General features: G+C 35.1%; 1 protein-coding gene across 7 annotated transcripts in view; it reads right to left on the bottom strand.

Moving 5' to 3' along the window:
* Positions 1-22250, bottom strand: part of MARCHF6 (membrane associated ring-CH-type finger 6) — a 56465-nt gene that overhangs the window by 22870 nt on the left and 11345 nt on the right. For 4 of the 7 annotated variants that reach the window (XM_065627706.1, XM_065627701.1, XM_065627700.1 and 1 more), the window contains exons 4-15: positions 18728-18871; positions 14403-14475; positions 12236-12404; positions 10654-10846; positions 10288-10349; positions 8360-8392; positions 7016-7067; positions 3079-3137; positions 2419-2499; positions 1774-1842; positions 1585-1659; positions 621-755 (exon numbers count right to left, since the gene is read on the bottom strand). In XM_065627706.1, coding sequence (XP_065483778.1) covers positions 621-755; positions 1585-1659; positions 1774-1842; positions 2419-2499; positions 3079-3137; positions 7016-7067; positions 8360-8392; positions 10288-10349; positions 10654-10846; positions 12236-12404; positions 14403-14475; positions 18728-18871 — 1145 coding nt within the window. The remainder of the gene's footprint in view (positions 1-620; positions 756-1584; positions 1660-1773; positions 1843-2418; positions 2500-3078; positions 3138-7015; positions 7068-8359; positions 8393-10287; positions 10350-10653; positions 10847-12235; positions 12405-14402; positions 14476-18727; positions 18872-22250) is intronic. The other 3 variants (XM_065627707.1, XM_065627705.1, XM_065627704.1) reach the window with 1 other exon arrangement.

Raw genomic sequence — 22250 nt, forward strand, 5'->3', positions numbered from 1 at the left:
CTTTTTGAGTCTGAGTTTGTCCAGGAGCTCCTTGTTCATTCATATAGGCCTCCTGATGTTTTGGCCCGACTTGCTTTTTGTTGGGATTCATCACTCTTGAGCTTGGAGGAGGTGATCCTTGAATGTTAACCAGCCTTTTTTGGACCCCTCTTCCCTGCAGGGATTTATCCCATGGTGCTCTACCAAGCAGATCACTGAAGACAACAAAATCTGCTCTCCTGAAGTCCAGGGTAGTGAGCTTGCTGTGCTCCTTCCTCGCTGCCCTAAGGATCTTGAGCTCCACCATTTCATGGTCATTGCAGCCAAGGCTGCCTCTGAACTTCACATTCCCCACCAGCCCCTCCTTATTGGCAAGTGCAAGGTCCAGCATAGCTTCTCTCCTCATTGGCTCCTCTGTCACTTGGAGAAGGAAGTTATCATCAACACACTCCAGGAAGCTCCTGGATTACTTATGCCCTGCTGTATTGTCCTTCCAACAGATATCAGGGTGGTTGACGTCCCTCAAGAAGACCAGGGCTTGTGAACATAAGGCTGCAATACCCACATGAAAAATTTAACTAATAGTTCAACACATGAGCTTCTCTCACTATGTTACATACCAAACTTGTTTGTAAACTTACCTCTCTCAGTAAAAGAATGAAGGATGCAAAATAAAAGACGTAAACCATTCCAACTAACCAGTGCAGAAACATTGTGGTACCTGGGGCAGACTGAAAGCTCAATTCTCTGTCTTTCAAAGTGGCATCAAACATCTCCTAGAAGTAGTAAACAAATACAAATAAAGTTTGACAAACTTGTACAGTTACTCATTTTGTTTACCCTGGTTTATATATACTACCAGGCATTTAGTTTAAATGCCTGCCTCTTGCTAACACGTAAATAATTATAGCATTTAATTAGAAACAAATTGAATAAATTAAATAAGAACAACAAATAAAGATCAACTTCTGTTCAATTTCTTTTTTCTGACAGAAAGAAGTCAACTCAAACACTAACATACACTACATAAGTTATAAATGAGTTCAAAGTGGCACTGTGATGGAAGCGAATACTTATTCCCTTAGGTAAAACTCTATTTCAACTAAGGCTAGAAGAAACTAGTTTTCTCCATTTGAAGTTAGTAACTTAACTTTTTTTCTCAGAACAGAAAAACTGTCCTTCTCAATTCCAAGCAAACACAGAATGTACCTTGTTCAAATCAGAAAAAGCTCGGACAACTACTAAAATATCAAGTCATTACCACTTCACATAAGATGGCTACAAAAATAAGTTTATTCAGTACACAAGCTTGCCTATGACTAAGTTCACTAGTACCGTGGTCTTGTAAATGCTGTAAAAAGGATTAGGAACTTCTCATTTTCATAACAGCAAGTTAATTTGTATTTACTATGTATTTACCATAAAGGAAAACAAAATTAGCATTAAGCAGTACCTAAAAAATCCTCTCCCCCTGGAAACACTATGTTTATAAAAACAGAAGAGTGCTGTCAAACTTGTATCAATAACTCTTTTCATCAGAACTTTTTTTCCTTTAAATATGAAAACCATTAAAAAATACTTTATCCCCTTTATTTCCATTCTTACCAAAGAGCATATATCCAACCACCAACCACAGATGAGAGGAAACACACCAATTTCAACCACCACTAACAAGGAAACCTTTAGGAAAAAAAGAAGACATCTTACTAGTTTAACAGAAATTGCTAAGAAAATTATAATGTTTGCTTAAATTGAGAGGGGTTTTTCTTGCTGCACGCAAAAAAATAGGATTACCTTGACAACAATATAGCAAACTCCTAATAAACGACGCGATCGCTGGAATTTAACAAGTGCTGCCAAACCCTGAATAGTTTTGTCAAGAAAACGATACTGAAAAATACTTTATAATATAGTTTGATTAATATGAAACGCTATATTATGTGGCTTTCAGCAATAGGAAATTTTATAAAAAACAAAAGTGAAATAGAAAGTATGTATTTTATGAGGGCTATATTTTCAAAATTGGCTGTGACTCTAAAAATCACAATCTGATGTGCTGGATAAAACCCCCAAACATGCACCTAAAATAAACGAATGAACGAATAAATAAATAATAATGCTACCAGCCTCCTTAAATTGAGTGTACAAAATTTTCTCAAGAAATAAACAGTTGCCTTGAAAAAATCTGCCACAAGTAAGCACGTTTTGAAACTGAAGGCCTACCTTTAATGGCACCTTTCCTTTTCATGCATTCTGAAACAAATTCTCATCTTTCATATGTATCTATATATCTTTTAAAATTTTATTTTAGGAGGCAAAACAGAGACATGCCGATCAACCATTTTACCACATTTACATGGCACATTGGTATAGTGTAGTCTAAAGTTGAAATTAGCTTTGTGTAAAATCTAAACCAGGTAACTGATACCAAAAGGATACATGACAAACAATTAGAGTCACTGCTAGTAGAACGTATCCGACTATAGTTGTAATCAGGCCCTCAAAGTGAGATGCTTGAACCTGGAGGGGAGGGGAAAAAAAAGAAAGTTTATCAGTCTCTTAAAATATTATATCTCCTTTGTAAGTAATTAAGATAAATTTATTTTTTACATATTTTAATAATCTAGTACTTTTTTGATATCTCCGTCGACAGTAGAAAAAGTTTACATTTACTGGAAAAGTCTAACAACTACTTTCTTCAAACATGAAACAATCTCCATATATGGAACAAAAAGTGTCACCTTACACGACCACACTACCTCCTAGCTTTCACTCCCTATTATTAACAACTATGACAATTACTGAGTACACAAATTAAAAATGTATATGAGGAATATGATGCTGTTAAGAAACCAAAAACTTACGCATTTTTTTTGTAAAAAGAGGAAACTTCACTTTTAATGTAAATAATGGAGGAAGTGGGAAAGATTGAGAGAACATTTGTAACTATAGATTTAAAAAGGTTTGAGGAGGAAAAAATGAGACATACTCCAGGTTACTTTTGTGATCACAAATAAAAGTAGAAGGGTGCTACAAAAGTACTGTAATTAAATAAATAGCGGCAGGTTTTTCATTTTGAAATTATAAAACAGTACTTACGTATTCCTCAAAGCCCAGGCCAACAATGGAGAAGTGACCAATGTGGTATGGACAAAATGCTGCATAATGTAAGCAGAAAGAAGGCGGGGGGGAAAAAAAAAAAAAGCCATGAAAGCTGCTAAATGGAGCCTCATTTGCAGGACGTGTATTGTAATTATTTTACTTATCCATTTTATGAAAAGAACTAAAAAAAATTACTTTCTGTGCAAATATTTGCAAGTGTTATATTTCTATAATTTTACAAACATTGAAAGTCAGATCAGAATTCACAATGAAAGACTAAAAACGATATAAAACTACACAGAATAAGAGGACGGTTTTCCTTACTAGTTCATCTTGTTGTGTGTATATTAATTCCATTTCTCAGTCTTACGTACTAAGGTGGTCTCAGTCTCATAGACTGCTGTAGGAACCCATCTGTATATTCACTCTTTCCCATACACTAGAAGACTTAAGTAGCCATTTTACGTCTTGGTCAGATGGGACTTGCTTTAGCAAGGTTTCAGTTTTAGTGCTTTAATTCTTAAGAATGTTGTGAAAAATAAGAGCCCTGCAGAAATTTGCAAAGGGAAGAGATGACAAGGGGGAAAAAGACAACACTCCAGTGAAGGGATGGGGAGCAATTGAGAAGTCTTTTACTTTGAATTAATGTACTAAAAACTGTCTTTCCTGAAAAGTGACTCTTGCCAATTCTGAGGTCTCAAGAGGTATGAATTAAAAAACACAGCACTTTCCTCATTTTTGGACACCTGTTTATTTGCAACAGGATCAGGTAGTTGTTTGAGCTCACTCTGTGGTCTTCCAACCAAGCTACAAAGGACTACAGAATTCAACATTACTTTCCTATAGGAATAGAAGGAGTCAATAGGGAGTGGGCTGCTGTAACTGCAAGCTTTTATTTTCACCCATACTGCCTTCACTACATCATGATAATTCACTCTGGGGACTACTGTAGACTAAACATAACCTCAAATGAAAAGCCTGATGATTTTCTCTTCTCCTCATTTCCATGTGGCCAATATGTAAAAAAAGAAAAAAGAAAAAAAAACAAAACACCAAACAAAAACAACTAGGAAAAGATTTAGCAGGATTTGTATTACCCTAATCAATGATCAGAAAGTTTCAATTTATGTCCCTTTCAGATAAATCAGCAGTTACTGGAATCACAAAAATGTCAAAGTGAGGATTTGAGCTCTTCCTGCCCAGTAAGGACAAGAAAAAACCCCACACTCACAACTTCAATAGACATCAGACTCATGAGTTAAATTTGTATGTTTTTGACAGTGTTTTGTGATATCAGAGTGCATACTTTATAATGTCTTTTAAATAACTTTATTTAAAAGAGAATTTATAATAGATCTCTTTTAATAAAAAGCATGGAGGAGTACAAACTCCTCTGTGAGCACTAAAATGAGATATAGAAAATATGAATTAAGTAAAACTTAATTAACTTGTCCAAGAGAACATCACAAAAGATTTTCTGGACCAGTAATTAAGGTTCCAAATGCTTTCCCTTCTATCTTCTAGAAAGTACCTCCTGTGACATTGGAACTCACCAGGACTGTACTTACAAATAACTAGATATTTGGCAGTTGTAAATTAAATGGTGCTACTTAGTGGAAAAGATACTCCAAATAGGCTTGAGAGGCACAAATTAAATTCCTAGATCTTCTGCTCACTTGCTTGGGAAAGTCATTTCCCTTCTCTACTTGTTAGTTTCCCACTTGTTAAAGTACACTTAGAGCTACTGAAAACACATCTATATTATGACCTTATTAATTATTCTTATTACTCACTTACTGAATTTAAATAAATGGTTTAGAAATTTCATAACTAAATATCAGAAAGAAATAATTCATGTATTTCCCAACTCTAATTATAACAGTTAATAGCTCTTTGTGAATTAAATATACATGATAATTATTTTATTTTCTTCTGATCTGCCGATTCGTTTAAGTACCTAGATGCTCAAATCACTGGTTCAGTACTGTGAGCTTTACTTTGCCAGCAAAAATTTATCTACCGTATGACTTCAATTGTTAAAGCTCAAACTCTTCTGCCAAGAAAGACTGCTCGAAAAAACCCAAAGCAACATAATCAATCCTTTTCTAAACTGACAATTCAGAGCAAGTGTATAAAAGGCTCTATCTTGTCACTAAAATGACACTGCTTCTGCACACAGTTGTGTCAAATTAACAACAGTAATGAGCTTGAGCACCATAATCCAAAAGCTTCTGTTAGCAGCAAAATAGGTGAAACTGAGGTACAGGGAAGAGCTCTTATTCTCCTATGTTCACTCAACAGGTGTAAGGTAACAAAAAACCCAATAAACAAACAAAAAATCTCAATCACAATCTAATGCCTCTCTGGAGGGTCTTATATATATATATTTCTAAATTTGTTACCCAATTTTCTGCAGTAAAACCAGAGTGGAAATACAAATCTGCCTTACATACTATACGCAGTAAATACAAAATAGGAAGTCCAGAAACTCTCAAGGGGGAGCTTACTGCTATTTACAATAAGGCAGGCATTTTACCCTTTTCTTTTAGAGTTCAAATGATTGAGAAACATATATCTACGTTTTGGGGATACATATATTTTTTTTAAAGCTGTGACAAGTTTACATCCAAGAAACTTTCCTAGCATTATGTATACATGGCATCAAAACATGGAAATATTCCCATTTTATACTAGCAATAGAAAGAGCCTTGCAAACATTAAAAGTTGCAGTTCAGCATCTACAGGAAGGAGAAGGGAAAGTAAAATACACTACTGATTAGAATTCACTATTTTCCAAAATTTAAGTCAGTCCAATTTGTATGAACTAAGAAAAGTTGTTCCTTAGTAATTTTGGACACAAAATGAAAGTACATTTGACAATGCTACACAGTCAGGTACGTTCTTGTGCATCCCCTTCCCTCCCGATTTTGAGCTCCAAAAATGGATTCACAATGGGAAAAGTGATTTAACTATATCTAGCAATAACTGTAAAGAGAAAATAATATCCTAGCCATACCTAAAATACTGCATTTGCTCATAAATTAAATTACAGGAGGTTCCACCTTTAATTTAACTGTTGCCTTCCTCAATAAATTGATTGTTCAGTACTACAATAAGAACTTTATGCTGTTCTGTAAAGAAAATTAAGTCAATTGAATGCAGCAGAACTCAATCTCATTGTTGAATACCACTCTGATTTTTTTTTGTTGTTTTTACAATAAAAACTAGTACATCTTTCAGGTTTTGTGCATGATTGCAGTTAACATCCATCTATTACAGTCATGTAGAAATTCCCAGCTCTTCAAAATTTACTTCACCATCCTTTAGCAGCTGGAAATAAAAAGTGTATATACATATTTTTTAAATAGCTCTCTAATCACTAGCTTTCAGAGACACAATAGGCTACTACAGAGCTCTGAGTTGCTTTTGGAGCTGGTGGCATTATGGATCCAGATTACCATGTTTCATATAGAATTAAGGTTTGACAGGCCACAAATGAGGCTTTGTCAGCACTAGTAAATACTAGTTATTCTTAGTTACTTGGAGTATCTGAAGTTATGGGGCTTGTTATGTGAACTTAAGTTACTATCCCATAAAGAATCTGGTTTCTCTGAATTCCAAAATAGTGGGTTGCTCATCTGGGGCAAGCACAACTGGCTTCCACTCACTTTGGTAAACAAAATTATTTTCTGTGCTTTGGTTGACATCGTTATGTTTTTGGTAGATTTCCTACTTTAAAGCTATGCACTTAAAGGAATTAAAATGACAAAACTAGAAGCAATAAAGACTTATTATCTATATTCCCAGTTCGTTTGTGGTTCTATTTTTAGATGTCACAACTACTTTTATTCTGAGAGAACAGCCTTAAAATTAACCAGCATTATCACTTCACAAAGACAGACCTTTTTTAAACCTAAAAGCAAATGATACTTACCAAACACAAGTATGAACAATGTATTTAAAGATACCACCCAAAAGACATGTTCCTGCGAGGAGTATGGGGGAAAGAGGGAGGGAGACAAAATGGAAACAGTATATAAATATCAGTCATTTAAATAAATGACTTTACTTTTGTATCTAAACTTCTTATTTCAACTGCCTATTATTACCAGAACTTGCACACTTCATGTTAGAGCCAAGAAATTTGCTCTAACACAAAGACCAAAACATGCAGAGCAGATTAGGAAAGCATTTGTTTATGTTCATGGACATTTACCTAGATAAGAGCATTTGTATTTGCTTTAACACTCTTATTTTGTAAAAATAAGCTTCTATTTTAAGAATCAATATAAATAGTTCCACCCTTTAAAACAATTACATGAAATGTATGTGGATATTTGTTTTATAAATGAGAAAATGTTAATCTGAACTTTTAACAATTAGACTTTGTCAAAAGAAACCCGTTAACAAAACTGACAGCTCTCACTCTAGAAGTGACATGATATCTCTATTTTTTAATATTACTTTTAGCTAATACAGGACAGCCCTTCAAATAAATGATAACAAAGCCCAGTAGAAGATATGCATTATATATGTAAGTTTGTCAGGGATATAATCAACATGGGTTCATCCATAGACAATTATTAAAAAGTCAATAGCCTTTTTAAGAGTGCTTTGCTAAATTATAAAGATTTTTGGAACCAACTGAAATGACACATGCTCTACAAGACAAACTGACTATTTTAAAGATTTATTAAAAAAAGTTTGATACGAATATAAAATAAAACAATATTCAAGAGTGGAAAAATTCTAGGGAGGAACACAAACAGAAACACACAAAAACCACCAAAACACAAAACAAATCCCAGATAGAGTCAAGAAACATAACCCGAAGATCTTCAATTTTAAAATCTAGTCTACACTAAAAATTCACTAGTGGTGTTAGGGAAAATCAAAGTCAGCATGAGGACACTATTTTAATAACATAAAGAGCAAAATTTAAGGCTAGAACACATGTATTTTCAGTGTATGCTTTTTTAAAGGATCTATTTTTTATTTACAGTGGAGTACGTGATCCAAAGTTACCTATGTCTTATAAGAAATCTTTTTGCCACTTTGTCTTTTTGACACTTTTATGACACACACACGCAATTCTACTCCGTGAAACTCCTAAAAAAACCAGCTTGCTTGAACATGATATCATACAAAAGTCTCTTTAAAGATTATATAAAGATTATATATCATACGAAATTCAAATAGAATGATGTAATTAAAAAAAAATAGTTTACTTAAAAAAAAGCCTTCTACAGAAATTCTTGAAATGTGGGATTTCACTTACTAAAAAGACCAGAGATCCATCAAGTCCAAGCATCTGTGAAGATAAGAGAATTAATTTGATTTACTGATCAGAAAAAGTAAACAACACGCATCTAAAATAATCCTCATAGAAGCCTCTTTCTCACCAACTTTTACTGTCTGATACAGTCAAAAGCTTTTTTTATTGCTCAGCTAACAGAACGTGGACATAAATTCTGAAAGATTAAGATAGAAATTAAGTTCTTGCTCAACACAGTAAACTCAGTTGATCAAAGGCAGTGATATATATGCGGAATATCTTTTAGTGACTGAACTGTTATTTAAAAACATGTTTAAACAACTCAATTTTAAGATACAAGAGCAGTTTTTTTGCTTCCTAATTGCAAAGTATCAGTTTATGTTGCACTGAGAGAAGTCAAATGCTAATATTTTACCTTCAATATATAAAAGCAACTACTGACAGGATAATGTTGCTACACTGTATGCTATTAAGTTTAGAACAAAATTGATTTAAAGCTAGGGAATACAGGAAACAAATCCTCCATCACTGCACAGTTGTTACGGGAAGTGTCCACAGAACAGCCAAAAATAGAGTATCTATTAAAAAAACCTCAAAACAACTCTCCTTTCCCCCTCACTTCAAGGATTTCTTACTAGTTCAATCCACACTCCTACTCCATGATTAATGCTGTAAAGCACCAGGTTCAAGGCTATTTTGTACCAGGATTTTGCACTAAGTTCCAAGATATTGCACATATTTTACAAAGTAAACCCAGATGCAAATATTTGTGAAAATTCAGAAAGTTTGCATGCTGTTTTGACAAGATTAAATAGCAGAAAAGCCTACACACTTTCGATACTAAATGCCAACTAGATGTCTATTGCCTATGCCAGCACATAGGATGGGAAATGGTTATGAGAGTTTGCTGAAACTGACTTCTATATTCAGGGAGAGGCATCAAAATATTTTCAGTGAAGAGCATATCAACAATTCCCAGCATGTAAATTGAGTTCAGAGAGATAAGATTTTCATCTTGAGAATGGTTCAGGAGAATGGTTCAGAAACCTATATTTATGCACACCTTTTTTCACTAAATATCTTTCAAAACAATCTAAAAAATTTTCACTAAATACAAAACAAAATCAAGACCTGCCCATCACGATGAGAACTGTATTTCTACTACACTGCAATCAAGGCAACAACTATATCACAGCCTGCATACAGTAGGCTCATACAGTGACTAGCTCTACAACTGCCTGCCATGTGCACTAGTGACACTGGTAAATCACATGTAGCTGCTGCATCTACCTTCATGTAGATTTTGCTGCATGTGGTGAGCTTTGAACTCAGATGCTGGCTACTTCTAAACCAGCTACAAAAAAAACGTAGTTCCTGAGTCTCCACACTGCTCTATGACTACAGTGTACATGCACTTCATGCTCTAATTATGGAATTTGTGATCCATAAACAAATCAGAAGCAGTGTTCCATTAAAATACTCCATGTTTTTTTGAAAAATACATTTGTCTTTTGCAAATAAGTAAATAAATTGAAAAAAAATTATGGTCCTCTCTTCTTTTTAGTTTAATGCTTTCATGAATACAAAAATTAAGCATTGAACTATATGTAACACCTATGTGCTCCTCATCTGACCTAGCATCCTCAATGCAAGGTGCAATTCATTTCTAAACCCGACTCAGTTGAAGATTTCAGAAAAGTCAGTGCTAAAATATGTTTTAAGCTGCTTCTGTATTTCAAATCCAGACAAATGTTTTTTTGACAGTTAACAAGCAGCATAACAACGTTTTGTTTTTAATATAATGACTTTTTTAGGTCACTAAGGCTTATATAATGGTATCCAAATCTGTTCCAAAAGGATTTTAACACATCAGTACTCCAAATCAAGTATGAGTCTGAATTATTCAATTCAAGAAAATTATTCTTACTCACTCGCTCCCAAGTAAGCTCTTCTGCTGCTCGATCCCATTCCAAAGCATTCCAGTTCATGTCATCTGAGGAGACAATGGCCATTTTTACAACGGTTAGACTCACCCAAACCAAGACGTATCCACTCCATGCTATGTTTTAAATGAAGATAGACTTAAGTGCATAACATTCAACTCTTAACTGCTGATAGCTTTTCAGCAAGCAAATGCTTCAGCACTCAAAAGAAATATGTGAAATTTGCAAAAACAAGATAAATGAGCTGAAATGGGAATTTACACAGCTTCCTTGAATTAAAACAGTTCTATTTCCAACGGTTTCTTTTACACTAAAAAAAGAACTAGAACATTACTGTTTTGAGTCACCTGTTACCTTGTGCTCCATTGTTTGCATCTGCTGCATCTTCTACTACAGCATCTTCTTCATCTTCATTATCCTCCTCCTCCTCATCTACTTGCTCTTCTTGAATTTCAGGGTTCTCACCTACAACTACATTCTCAGCAGCCTGGTTAGCAGGTTGATCAAGCACAGCATTTTCAACACCTCCATTTACAACAGCCTGAGCCTGCAGAAACAGGAGTTAGTATTCAATTAAATTGATTGACCTCTCTCTGTCTTTTTATCCTGTAAACAGAAAAAACTAATAGTATTTAAAAAAAATGTTAATAATGTATTTTTTTAGACAAGCATTGAATTTGGGACCACTAAACCTTTTAAAAGAGGAAGAGAAACATTCGGACTTCTTCACAGAGTAGCTGAGGTTGGAAAGGGCCTCTAGAGATTGTTTAATTAACCCGCCAACCTACTCAAAGCAGTGTCAGCTACACCAGGTTGCTGTGTTTCCAGTTGGCTTTTGAGTAACTCCAGAGATGGAGACTTCACAACCTTACAACCTCTCTCATCAACATGTTCCAGTAATTGTTCACATTTACAGTAAAAAAAAAAAAAGTTTTATTTTGGTGTTGTCTAGATGGAATTCCCTATATTTCGAGTCTACTGCCTGTTGCCCTGTCACTTAATACTAGCAATACAACTCTGGCTCCCTCTTCTATACATCCTCCCATCAGGCACTTATACACACTGATAAGGTCCTCCCTGAGCTTTCTCGTCTCCAGGCTGAACAGCTCCAGCTCTCTCAGCCCTCCTCACATATCAGATGCTTGAGTCCTTTAATTACTTTTGCTGGGTCTTCACTGCACTCACTCCAGTATGTCCATGTCTCTTTTGTACTGGGGGAGCCTAGAACTGCATACAGCACTCCAGATGTGGTTTCACCAGTGCTCAATGGAGGGGAACTCTCTTGTTTTTATGAAAACTATCATTACATTAGAAAGATCATAATTCAAAGACAACTCAAATCAGTCATCAAGCTGAGGGTCTCTGTCTTTAAAAAAATTACATTTGTTAACAAAAGAAAACAAAACTAATTATTTCCCACCTATGCACATATTGCTTTTATCATCTCTTCTCCTGCCCAAGAGGCCCCTGTAAGCACTAAATGGGTGCATGTGTGTGTGTTGGGGGGTGGGCAGAGAAGTTTCAACTTCAGAGGTTTCAACAAAACCTCCAGCTGCTTTGAGAACAGTGAATTGTTACCTTGTGAACTACTGAAATACTTAAGACAAAGACAACACAAAGGCGAGCTGCATCTTAATGGACTGTGGCTGACAATTCTTAAAAAGAGTGTAAAGATAGAGACATAAGAGTCTAAATAATGTTAAAGTTACTTTACAAAAATTATCCTATAACAAATCCATTAATATTCCATTTTACAGAACTTCAAAAATGTAACAGTGGTGTCACTGAGTTTATAGAGGAACACATGTTCAAGTTCAGCTAATAAAGATACCTTGCAGTAAAATAACATTACTGTTGGGTTCTAATAATGTATTTATTCACAAAAAACCCCACATTTTCTAAATTTATCATGAACTACTGAGCAGTTAAGTTTTACCTCATTTTGTTGACCAACGCCATTGAGTGGCTGTTGCTGATTTTGTTCCAGCCACTGTGGTGCTCCTCCATGAACAATCTGTTCACGTAACCACACAAGGCTGATAAATGCACACAGAGTGCATGTGACCACAAAACAGCCCTGCAAACAGTCAGCCAGTAAGTTCTCCCTGTTAAAGAAAGAAAAACACATCAATGACAAATATATTTTGCTAGTAAGACTAAAGTTAGTCATTGTTAACTACCACAAACATCTTCCTAGTCCAAACTGACACATAAACTGGTATTTGTAAAAAAAGCTCAATTTATTTATGTGTCTAGGTGAAGAAAGTATCTAGACATTATTTTTATTTAATTAAAAAAAAATCTGCTCAAAGAAAGTTTCTCTTAGGAAGGCTGTATGTACCTGCATACAAATGGTTTTAAGTGCCAAGATAAACACTGATTTGGAAAATATTTTATTTCCCTCTGGTTTGGTTTGTGAAATTGCTACTGTTTAAACATAAATATTACTGCAAAACAGGATCTGACTCAATATGAAGAAAAACTTCAGGAGTGGTTCAGGAAACACAATCTTTAAGAATAACAGAAACACAATAGTCACTAAGTAAATTATTTGCTATATTAAAAAGCCTGTTTAAATGGCTAGATGCATAACATTCAGTCCACTGAAATATTTTATCTGCTGAGCTACCCTAACCAAAAGAATGGAACTGCAGGGTTCACCTTCGACTGCTCTACATTTCAGCTAGTCTTTTACCCCAGGTATTATCTCAATATTTTAAAAATCCTAATCTATCAAGTCATACATAACCATAAAGCAGCAGCAAAACAAAGTTCAGCTAGCCACCTGAAATGAGGCTTTCATGCAATGCATGAGGTACTTAAATTGACTTAGGCAACCCTCATCCCTAATTCCAGGTACCCCCTCCCACTTGTTTCCACCGTTGCAATACTCCTTGACCACAGTGAATTTGCTCAGGAAACTAACCAGCTACACTGTGTTCTTTAAAATAAGTAAGAAATATGCCACCATAGTCCTCTGCCATTCCCAAAGAAGTACCAATCTGGCTCCATGCAGCCCCACAAACACTTGTGCCTGCACAGCACAGCGTGTACCATGGGGACAGGACGTCCAAAATGAAAAGATGACACAAGATGCTATTGAAATTTACTCTGTCAAAGAAATACAGGTCAAAGCACGGCTTCACACGTCATTAAAATCTGACACATACTTGAGTCCTTTATTCTCTCCCTAGACTGTAATAGACATGAGAAGAGGTGCTCTAGGTTTGGTTGTTTCAGATTCTTCTCAGAAAAATAAAATTACACTTACTGGGAGATAACAGGAAAAATACTGTTATTAATCTGAAGCGAGCATGTCTCTCTGTTAATAAAAATTAATTAAACATACCACAACCTGATGTCTCAAATCAAATAGCCCAACTGAGATGACTTAGTCGAACTACACAGGAAATAAATTCAAAATTTGCTTCATGTGCAACTGATTCTGCTCGAACTGAGTTTCAGTTCCATAGGTTTAAGATAGTGAAAAAGGCAAGAACCAGCCTGAAACTCTGTTGTGTTGGTATTTACTGATTCTTTAAGTAAAATTGATTTTGAAAAGACAAAAATAGACAACATTCAATAGATTTTAATGCTTCAATCACCATATACTAAGCGTCAGTTAGAAGGCAAGCCAATTAAAAAAAAAAATCCCTATCACATAAGAGACTCAAGATAGGTAAAACTAAATTACAAAATACAACAAATGTAACAAATCAAACAGAATGTGACATTAACATTATTAGCAATATATATTAATATTCTACTATGTGGCATCTGATTTAAACTGTGGGATTTTTTAAATTATTATTAAGTGTAATTTTGCAGTGTAAGTTTTCTTGATATCAAATACAAATCTTCATTAACCAGGTCCCATTTTGTAAAGTGAGTTTTCTAACTCCAAAAATCCTGAATAACAGAACTTCACCTAATACTGGTGGCCATACCTCTCATTATGCAAAGAGTAACAGGCAGCTGCTCATGTAAGATGATGGAAGATAACAAGCATAACCAGAAGAAAAGGGACACTAAGTTCCAAAGCAACCATTTTTGCGGTAATCTGACTAGAAAAGTTATTTGTATCAAACTGTTTAAGTACTTACGTTGACAGAATATCTAATGGCAGTGTCAGTAGCGAGCTCACAGAGCCAGTAAACAAGCACTTGTAGATACGACCTGCATGAAGAAACAGAAGCGTGGTATAAATTCGAATTTGGTTGTAGTCTCACTTGGAAAGCAGCATGGGGTCTCTTTTCACTTGGTGTTCTAACTAGATTTATGACAAAGAAAAAAAATCTCAACTTTCAGCGAACTAACAGAACTCAAAACCATACACAACCATATAGAACAAAGCTGTATTTATCTGAACTTTCTTAATAAAGTATACATTTGTGTAAGAATTGCCATACTAGGTTAGACACAAGACTCATCTAGACCCGTCTCCAGCACTGGCACACCAACAGATGCCTAAGGAACAATATGGAAACACATTAAAAATACTTGCAGCAAACTTCCTCAGTACATTCTCATTTCCTTCATGCAAAGCAGCTCAGTTCCTGTGCCACAATATCTCAGTGTTTATTAATCCTTGATGGAATTTTTCCCCCCATTAATTTGTTCAATTACTTTGAACCTGTATAAACTTTTGGTATTATGAGTCTCACCATTTCATTAGCTGTTTTAAATAATTGTTTTATGGATGAATACCTGAGGCTAGTTAACGCTACCTTTTACCACAATTCTTCAGTCAAATAATCTTAAAAGTAGGTCATCAGGGTATATAGTCTACTTCAGAAAATTTGGTTCAGATCCATAGGAGGATGACACAGATGTTCAGAACAGGATGAGGGAAGAATGAAAGCACTCATACCCAGAAATGCAATTCTTAAGATTCTCATTGAACCCTTTAGACAGGCATAGGTACCCAAGCATATACTGGCACACTATGGTTTCTGTGACCTAGAATAAATAGCTGAGTTTTTACCTCTTGGTTAAACCTGTTTGGAACATATAGAAAGTTTGTGTTCCTACATCTCTCATGAACCAATCCACCAGAAATGCCCCAAAGGTCTGCTGTTTATGCTCACCTTTTATATAAGCCTTAATATAGCACTTGGAGGAAGTTAACACTTACATCCCCAGTTCAATCCACCCCTCCTACTGAAGTTCTGACATTGGATAGAAAATAATACAAAATAACAATGCAAAATTCAAAGGTCTAGAGTAAGATAGAACACAAAAGAGACAATGGCTGTATTTGATCTAATGAAAATGTTCAGCCTCATTGTAGTCAGTACTACTGATACATTTTATATTGAACAATCACTGAATCAAATTTAGCAAGATGATACTGATCCTCTGCTGCCAGGGAGTTTCAACAGTCTGCCTACCATCTAGCTGCACGGCAGGGGAACTTCAAAGAGGCTAGATATCGCTGTGAACTTTGCCAAGCAGAAAAGGTCAGAGAACACAAGCCTTGTAACTTCCAATTACCCTACACTGGAAGGAAACCCTTGCAACAAAAGTCATTGTGAGATTTTATGGAATAGGAAGGGGATTTTATTACACAAAACCCCTACACAAACTGATCTCTAAGCAATCTATTTTCCCTCACAGATTTAACTTGCTCACTCGCATACAAGCATTAACACATGTATGTTCAAGTGGTCTGGACAGGATCACTTGTGGATAAGACTGAAGACAAAGGATACTAGCTAGTAAATCCTCATTATATATCTTGGATTCCTCTTGATTTGCATTTATGAACTGATTTTAGACTTGCCTTTCATACTCTTCATGAGTAGATGCCATTTGGAATCTTTGCCTCATTGTTTTCTTTCCCCCCTCTTGAGTCTGAAGCAAAATTCAGAGCTCTCCTGTTTTCCTTATCTGTATACCTTAAAACTCCAGTCTTGTTTTTAATTTTCTTGACACCTTTAGTCTGTTTGTTTTACCTCTTGATTTGAATGAAATCAGATATACAGAGCTCTTTGGCAACCAGCAAACACTCCTTTTAGCTCTTCTGCTGGTTCTTCTGGTGCTCACGTAAGCAACTCCATTCATACTTTGCTCATGACAATTTAAGTAGATCTATTACACAACCCCACAATTTTAACTGCTACATAATTACACGAAATATATATAAACCATTCTCTTCAGCTGTGTTGTGGTGGGGTTTTGTTTGTTTGTGTTTGTTTGTTTTTAATGGCAACTGAATCATTCCAGAAAAGTACATTCATGTGCCATATCAGTGTGTGAACAGTAGATTTTTAAAATTTGAGATAAAGGAGGTACTTTAGACAACTCAACTCTCACTCCAGGATTTCCTACTGCCTTAGTATACACACTCACTTTACTCAGTGTGTATGTCTCTCTCTTACTCTGTGTACTGTGTAAGTACTTTGGGTATTTCACTCTACAAACCATTCAGCTAAATACAATTATCACAGAGAATAAAATCACTTTGGATTAAATTGGCCCAATTAATCCTACTTCTCTGAACAGATTGTAGAAAATTGTATAACTGGCTTTTTTCATCCACTAATGTAAATATGCTTTGTGCTAACAGAATACTAACAGCATATCAGAGCCTGCTGGGATTATGCTGAGGGTGTGCACAGAGAGATAAATTCCTTTTACTAAACCATGTAAGATAGGTATGCAATAAAGAAGTCAAATTACCAAAAAAGACTGTAGAATTTATCCTACAATGAGATAACTGCATGACTAGCACATTATTCTGGAGGACAGATTTGTTCAAACATACATCTCTTTTGGTACGTTTGACAAGTTTTTTTATGCTGCACCTTTTTCTTTCAGAAATAAAATGATGAGAATACTACTTCTTCGTGAAGTACACAAAGAAGCCACACACAATTATGTGAGCCATATGACAGAAATGGGGAAGGCAAAAGACTACATCAAAAAGTACGTAAATATTACAGAAAAGTAAAGATTACATTAAAGGCATCTAATGTAAGAAAACAAGACCTACACAAAATCACATTCAAGAGACAGATTCTGACAAATTTCAAAAGTAAATGGATTTTTCAAGGTTTGCTAGACTGAATGGCTCAATCATATTGCATATCTTCTTGTGCAAACACATTACCCTTCACAATACATTAATTCTTAAAGGAATACATACACAGGGGTACATGTGCAATGTTAGAGACAGAAATTAAGACAATGTAAAAACAAAACAAAACAAAAAAGGGTCACTCATAAATCAAAATCATAAGTCAGTTACACTGGCTTAGTAAACAAGTATTAAAAACCAAAAATAACATTTATTAAAAAAAAAAGTCTCAGATAACCAAGTTATAGGTGGTGACTTCTTGTAACACTTCAGTATTAGTGAAGAGCCAGCATCCGGTTTTCAGACAGTTATGAAACATAACTACCTTAATTAACCTGCTGAATACGATTTTGCTGTCCTTCAGAAGTTTAGTAAGAAAAGTGTATGTGATTTGCATTTTGAAAGGCAACGCTAGAAAACCAAGATTTAATCTAAAAACTAAATGAAGAAATTTGAATTATGTTTTAATGCAGAGCAGTTTGTAAATCTTGTTTAATCCATGCCCAGAAAAGCTCTTGCACAGGAAAAAACAGACTGTAGAAATAGGACCACTCTTTTACAGCTGATGCCAGCACTGTGCTATCCTCAAACTAAGTCAGTGGCAGCTACAAATAAAAGCACAAAACACACTGAGAAACTGTCTAGGGAGACACATTTACTGTCTCCCTGCTCTTCTGTTCAATGGGTATGTTACTTTGTAAAGATGCACTTCCAATAATTTCCTTGATTGAACACTATAACCCTTTTGTCTTTCTTCATCTGTTCTATATTTTAGCTTGTTGAAACATAAATGGGTCTCTTTCTGTTTGTATTTGAAACATGAATTTCAAACTGTATACTACAGTGACTTAAATGTGAGCTCTCTTTTTCTGTTAAATTCCTTTACTACTTATAGGCCTCTGTTTAAGATTTTTAAAGAAGAGTTTTACTAATCAATTTATGTATGACTGTAAAGGAATTTCATTTTTCATACTAAAAAAAATATTGCACTTCCATTTATAGACAGTCAGAAAAAACAGGACAATTCTTCTATCCAAGTATTAATAAACATATCAAGAAAATCCTCCAATGTAGATGTTAAAGAAGATAATTGAAAAGAGGCATTTTGTTGGAATACCAAGTTTAAAAGCTCTTTTATGTATTTTCTCCTCTCTCTTACCACCCTCCTGCATCACACCACTGGCTTAAGTGTCAAATAGCTAGAACTTCTGAGTGAAAAACAAGTGAATGACTTTGATTTTGTGATTACTCTTTTAAATAAATGAACAATGGTCTCACAAAACTTTGTTGCAGGAAGTGGTGTATTTTCCTGTGTATAAGAGTATTACAGTACAAAAAATTAATACTTACATGCAGTAAGAGGTACTACTCCCAACCATGCAAAGGCCACAAGTGTATAATGAAACCAGTATCTTATTGCTGTGCCAATACTCGTAACCAGTCCAGCAAAGATGTCTTGGATTGGAAGCCGTGAAGGCATATCTGGGGAATAAACTGTGTAGAAAAGGCACTTATGAAACAGTTCTTCCTTTAAAGAAGCATTTATGTAACAGTCCTGCCAACTACAAAATGTTTGTATTTGGCAAAAGCTTACTAGAAGAATAAGCATATTTTACAGACTCCCAAGAGATGACCCCAAACAAATAACAAAAAAACCTTCACATGACACATTGGTTACATTGTGTACTGAGTGGAAAGGAGAAATTAATAAACTCCAAGCTAGTTGTTGACTTAGAGAAGTTTTCTTTATAGCTTTATTTATCAGCTCTAAACTCTGATTATCTCAAAATAAGCTCAAGCCTGCAAGAAAAAACAGATTCTAAATTCAGCAGCCCTCCCACTCAGCACTACCTCAAAGATATCCCTGAGTGTTATTTATAAACCTAGTTCAAGGAAAGAGCACAAGGAACAAGAGCAATCAGCAGTTTTGCATACTGTCAATTTGTTTGTGCTGGATAATTTAGATTCCACTTGCTCTCCAACAGCACACACACACACACACACAAAACAAACAAACAAACAAAAAACCCCCAAAACAAATTGGCAAAATGAAAGCACCACAGACTGGAAAACTGAAGGAAACTGATTAAGTATCTACAGACATTGAAATTTACAGAATGACTTTTACTTTCAATAGGTATCTATTTCATACCATGCAATATTTCTTTTAAGGTTACTCCTATTACAGAACATAATGCAAATCTCTCAGCCTGTATAGACATTTTCATAATAGTTCCTGACTTTTTAAATTCAACATCTATATATTACATAAACCTATCTCTACTCAAAAGCCAAGAAAAACAGTGAAAGGGCTGCTTCTTTTGCAAACAACTACAGAACATCTACCTCTAATAATTTCATTACATTTAGTTAGCTTCTACACACTTATATGGATGCCAAGAAGTCATAATGCACAGTATCCATAACAGATTTGAATAAAGAAGACAGATAAACTACAATTAGGAGTTGCAAAGACATCGCTGCCTGGATATTTAACAGTTATGTTGGAAACAGCTGAGCTTGCAGACTTTAGCACATTTAATTGACTATTTTTTAAAATATCACATACTTTTAAGTACATAAGGAAACTCGTTTTTTGTAAGAACTACTAGAGAAAAGTTTTCCTTCCCTCTCATGGACAATCCTTCGACTTAAAAATCTGAGATACACTGCTTCATGCAATCTACCTGGATTCTCCCTTTTGTCTAATTAACATCTCTTCCACCTTTACCTGTATTCCTAATCATCCTTTTACTAATCTCAGAGACAAAGCCTCTACTGGAGAAAAAACCTGTTTTTTGTAAAGAGAACCTAAGAACATAGAAAAGCAGTATCAACATGGAGAAGCAGCCAGAGAATGTGGAGAGTTTGGGGCACTTAAACAATGTGTGGATTATATTGGACACAAAGTAACAACAAAACAGTAACCATAAGACAAATAGTAACTGGTTTTAAATTTCAAAAGGTTCTTAGTTGTCAGGTATCTGGCAGGGAACTGGAATTTGTAAAACGAAGGACTGAAAATATGACACTAGGGAAATGTAGCTGTGAGAACATAGAGCAGTAAATTGAAAGCAGGACAGAAACATATTTCGATGCTGTCTACCAATTTACAATTTTCTTATTACAGAAACAGATTTAGTACACAATTTGGTAGTACCATGGAAAACGCCACCTGAAGCCTTACTAATGATATCTCAGCTCACACTGAACAAACATTGTGGAAAATGGAAAAAGAAGGAAACAAGCAAACTTTTGTTAAGGGTGCTAGTAGAATACTTAAGAGTATATTTGTTACACATGCTATTACTCAGACAAAACTGAACTCAGTAGATACTTTGAGGCTTATATTTTTCCATTTTCAAAAAATATATTTTGATCAACACTTTGGAGGTAATAAAGAAAACATTAACTTTGCATTAATGACTTATTTGTCAGGGGAAGTTGGGACAGTTTAAAGGGTTTTTTTTTTAAAAACAATCATCTTTCTGGAATTACTGAACACTCACACAGCGAATTGTAAAAAAGGATGCCCATCCTAACTCAGTAAAGCTAAAGTGTTTATAAATATTAGCACCTCTACATACTCATGTTTCTAAAATCTTTAAGATTACAACTGAACATTCAAATAAATGCACAATGTAGCTACTAAGACAAGCTACATCCACCAGATTTTAACAATTTTGTGACTTTCGATGATTTCAGGAGCTGGGCGTGGGGCAAGACTGCTTTTTTTTCCTCTGCTTTGCCACACCTCAAAATATGTAAAGCTTTTACCACTCAGAGCTTTATACCATGATGACAAGATAAAGCCCGTCTATGTCCTACAACATTCGGGTGGGTGAAATGCAAAAATTCCTAACACAACAGGAACCCCTGGTGCACAAGCACACTGCAGCACTGAAACCTGCTGCCAGTGAATTTCATAGCTAATCCCCCCAACTTGTGTCTGTCACCTACTGCCATTTTCTCTCCACATTCCACCTCTTTCATCCACACCCCACTACCACTGTGATGCCAGAGGCTCTGACCCCTGCCACTGCAGTAAACATCTTCTTCATTCCCTTTTGCACACGTGCCTTCCTCACCCTTCGTCCATCCCTTAATTCCCACCCTGGTGATCTTTCCTAACTCGGTTCGAGAAACTGATTTCCTGCATTATTTACCACAGTTCCTCCAAATAAAAATCTCTCTACTAGAGGCCAATTAAATTTTCCTTCTCCTGGAAAAAATAAGGAAGAAAGCAGACAGCAACGATGACTTGTTTTCAGGGAAACAGTTTGCTAATAGATTTCTGCTGACAAAAATAAACCCAGAACAGGAAAGTGGGGGGAAAAAAAAGTTCCCAATGCTCTGGCTTACCAAAGTGATACCTTTAAACTTATTACAGGAAGCTTTCTCATAATTCCCATTTCCTCAGAGGCTTTTTAATAGAAACATCACACAACTGTACTTTGACAAACTCAATAGGGACAATCTGCTGAACCTGAATGCTATAATTCCCACCAAATTTATGAAGAAATAAAACAAACTAACACTTTTAATTTAACCTCTCTTTCCCAGTCTCTTCAAAGTACCAAAGCTTAATCTAAATGAAAACTATACTGCCCACACAATTTCCCTTGGAAAGAGGTATGAGATATTTAGTCATGACATGGGCAGTACAGAAAGGAGCTCTGATCAGAGCAGTATCTAAGCAATAACAGAGGCTTTTTGAATATCTGTATGTTCTGATAATGTAATATATAATGACAATTATAAAAATTAGCAAATCTGTATAGTTTCAGACTTCACTTTTGTTGCTTGTGTTAAAAAAAAAAAAAAGAAAAAAGTAGAAGAAAAAGAAGCAGCAACATCAGGAGCACTGGCACTC

This window comes from Caloenas nicobarica, chromosome 2 (assembly GCF_036013445.1).
Source record: "Caloenas nicobarica isolate bCalNic1 chromosome 2, bCalNic1.hap1, whole genome shotgun sequence".
Taxonomy (NCBI): Eukaryota; Metazoa; Chordata; class Aves; order Columbiformes; family Columbidae; genus Caloenas; species Caloenas nicobarica.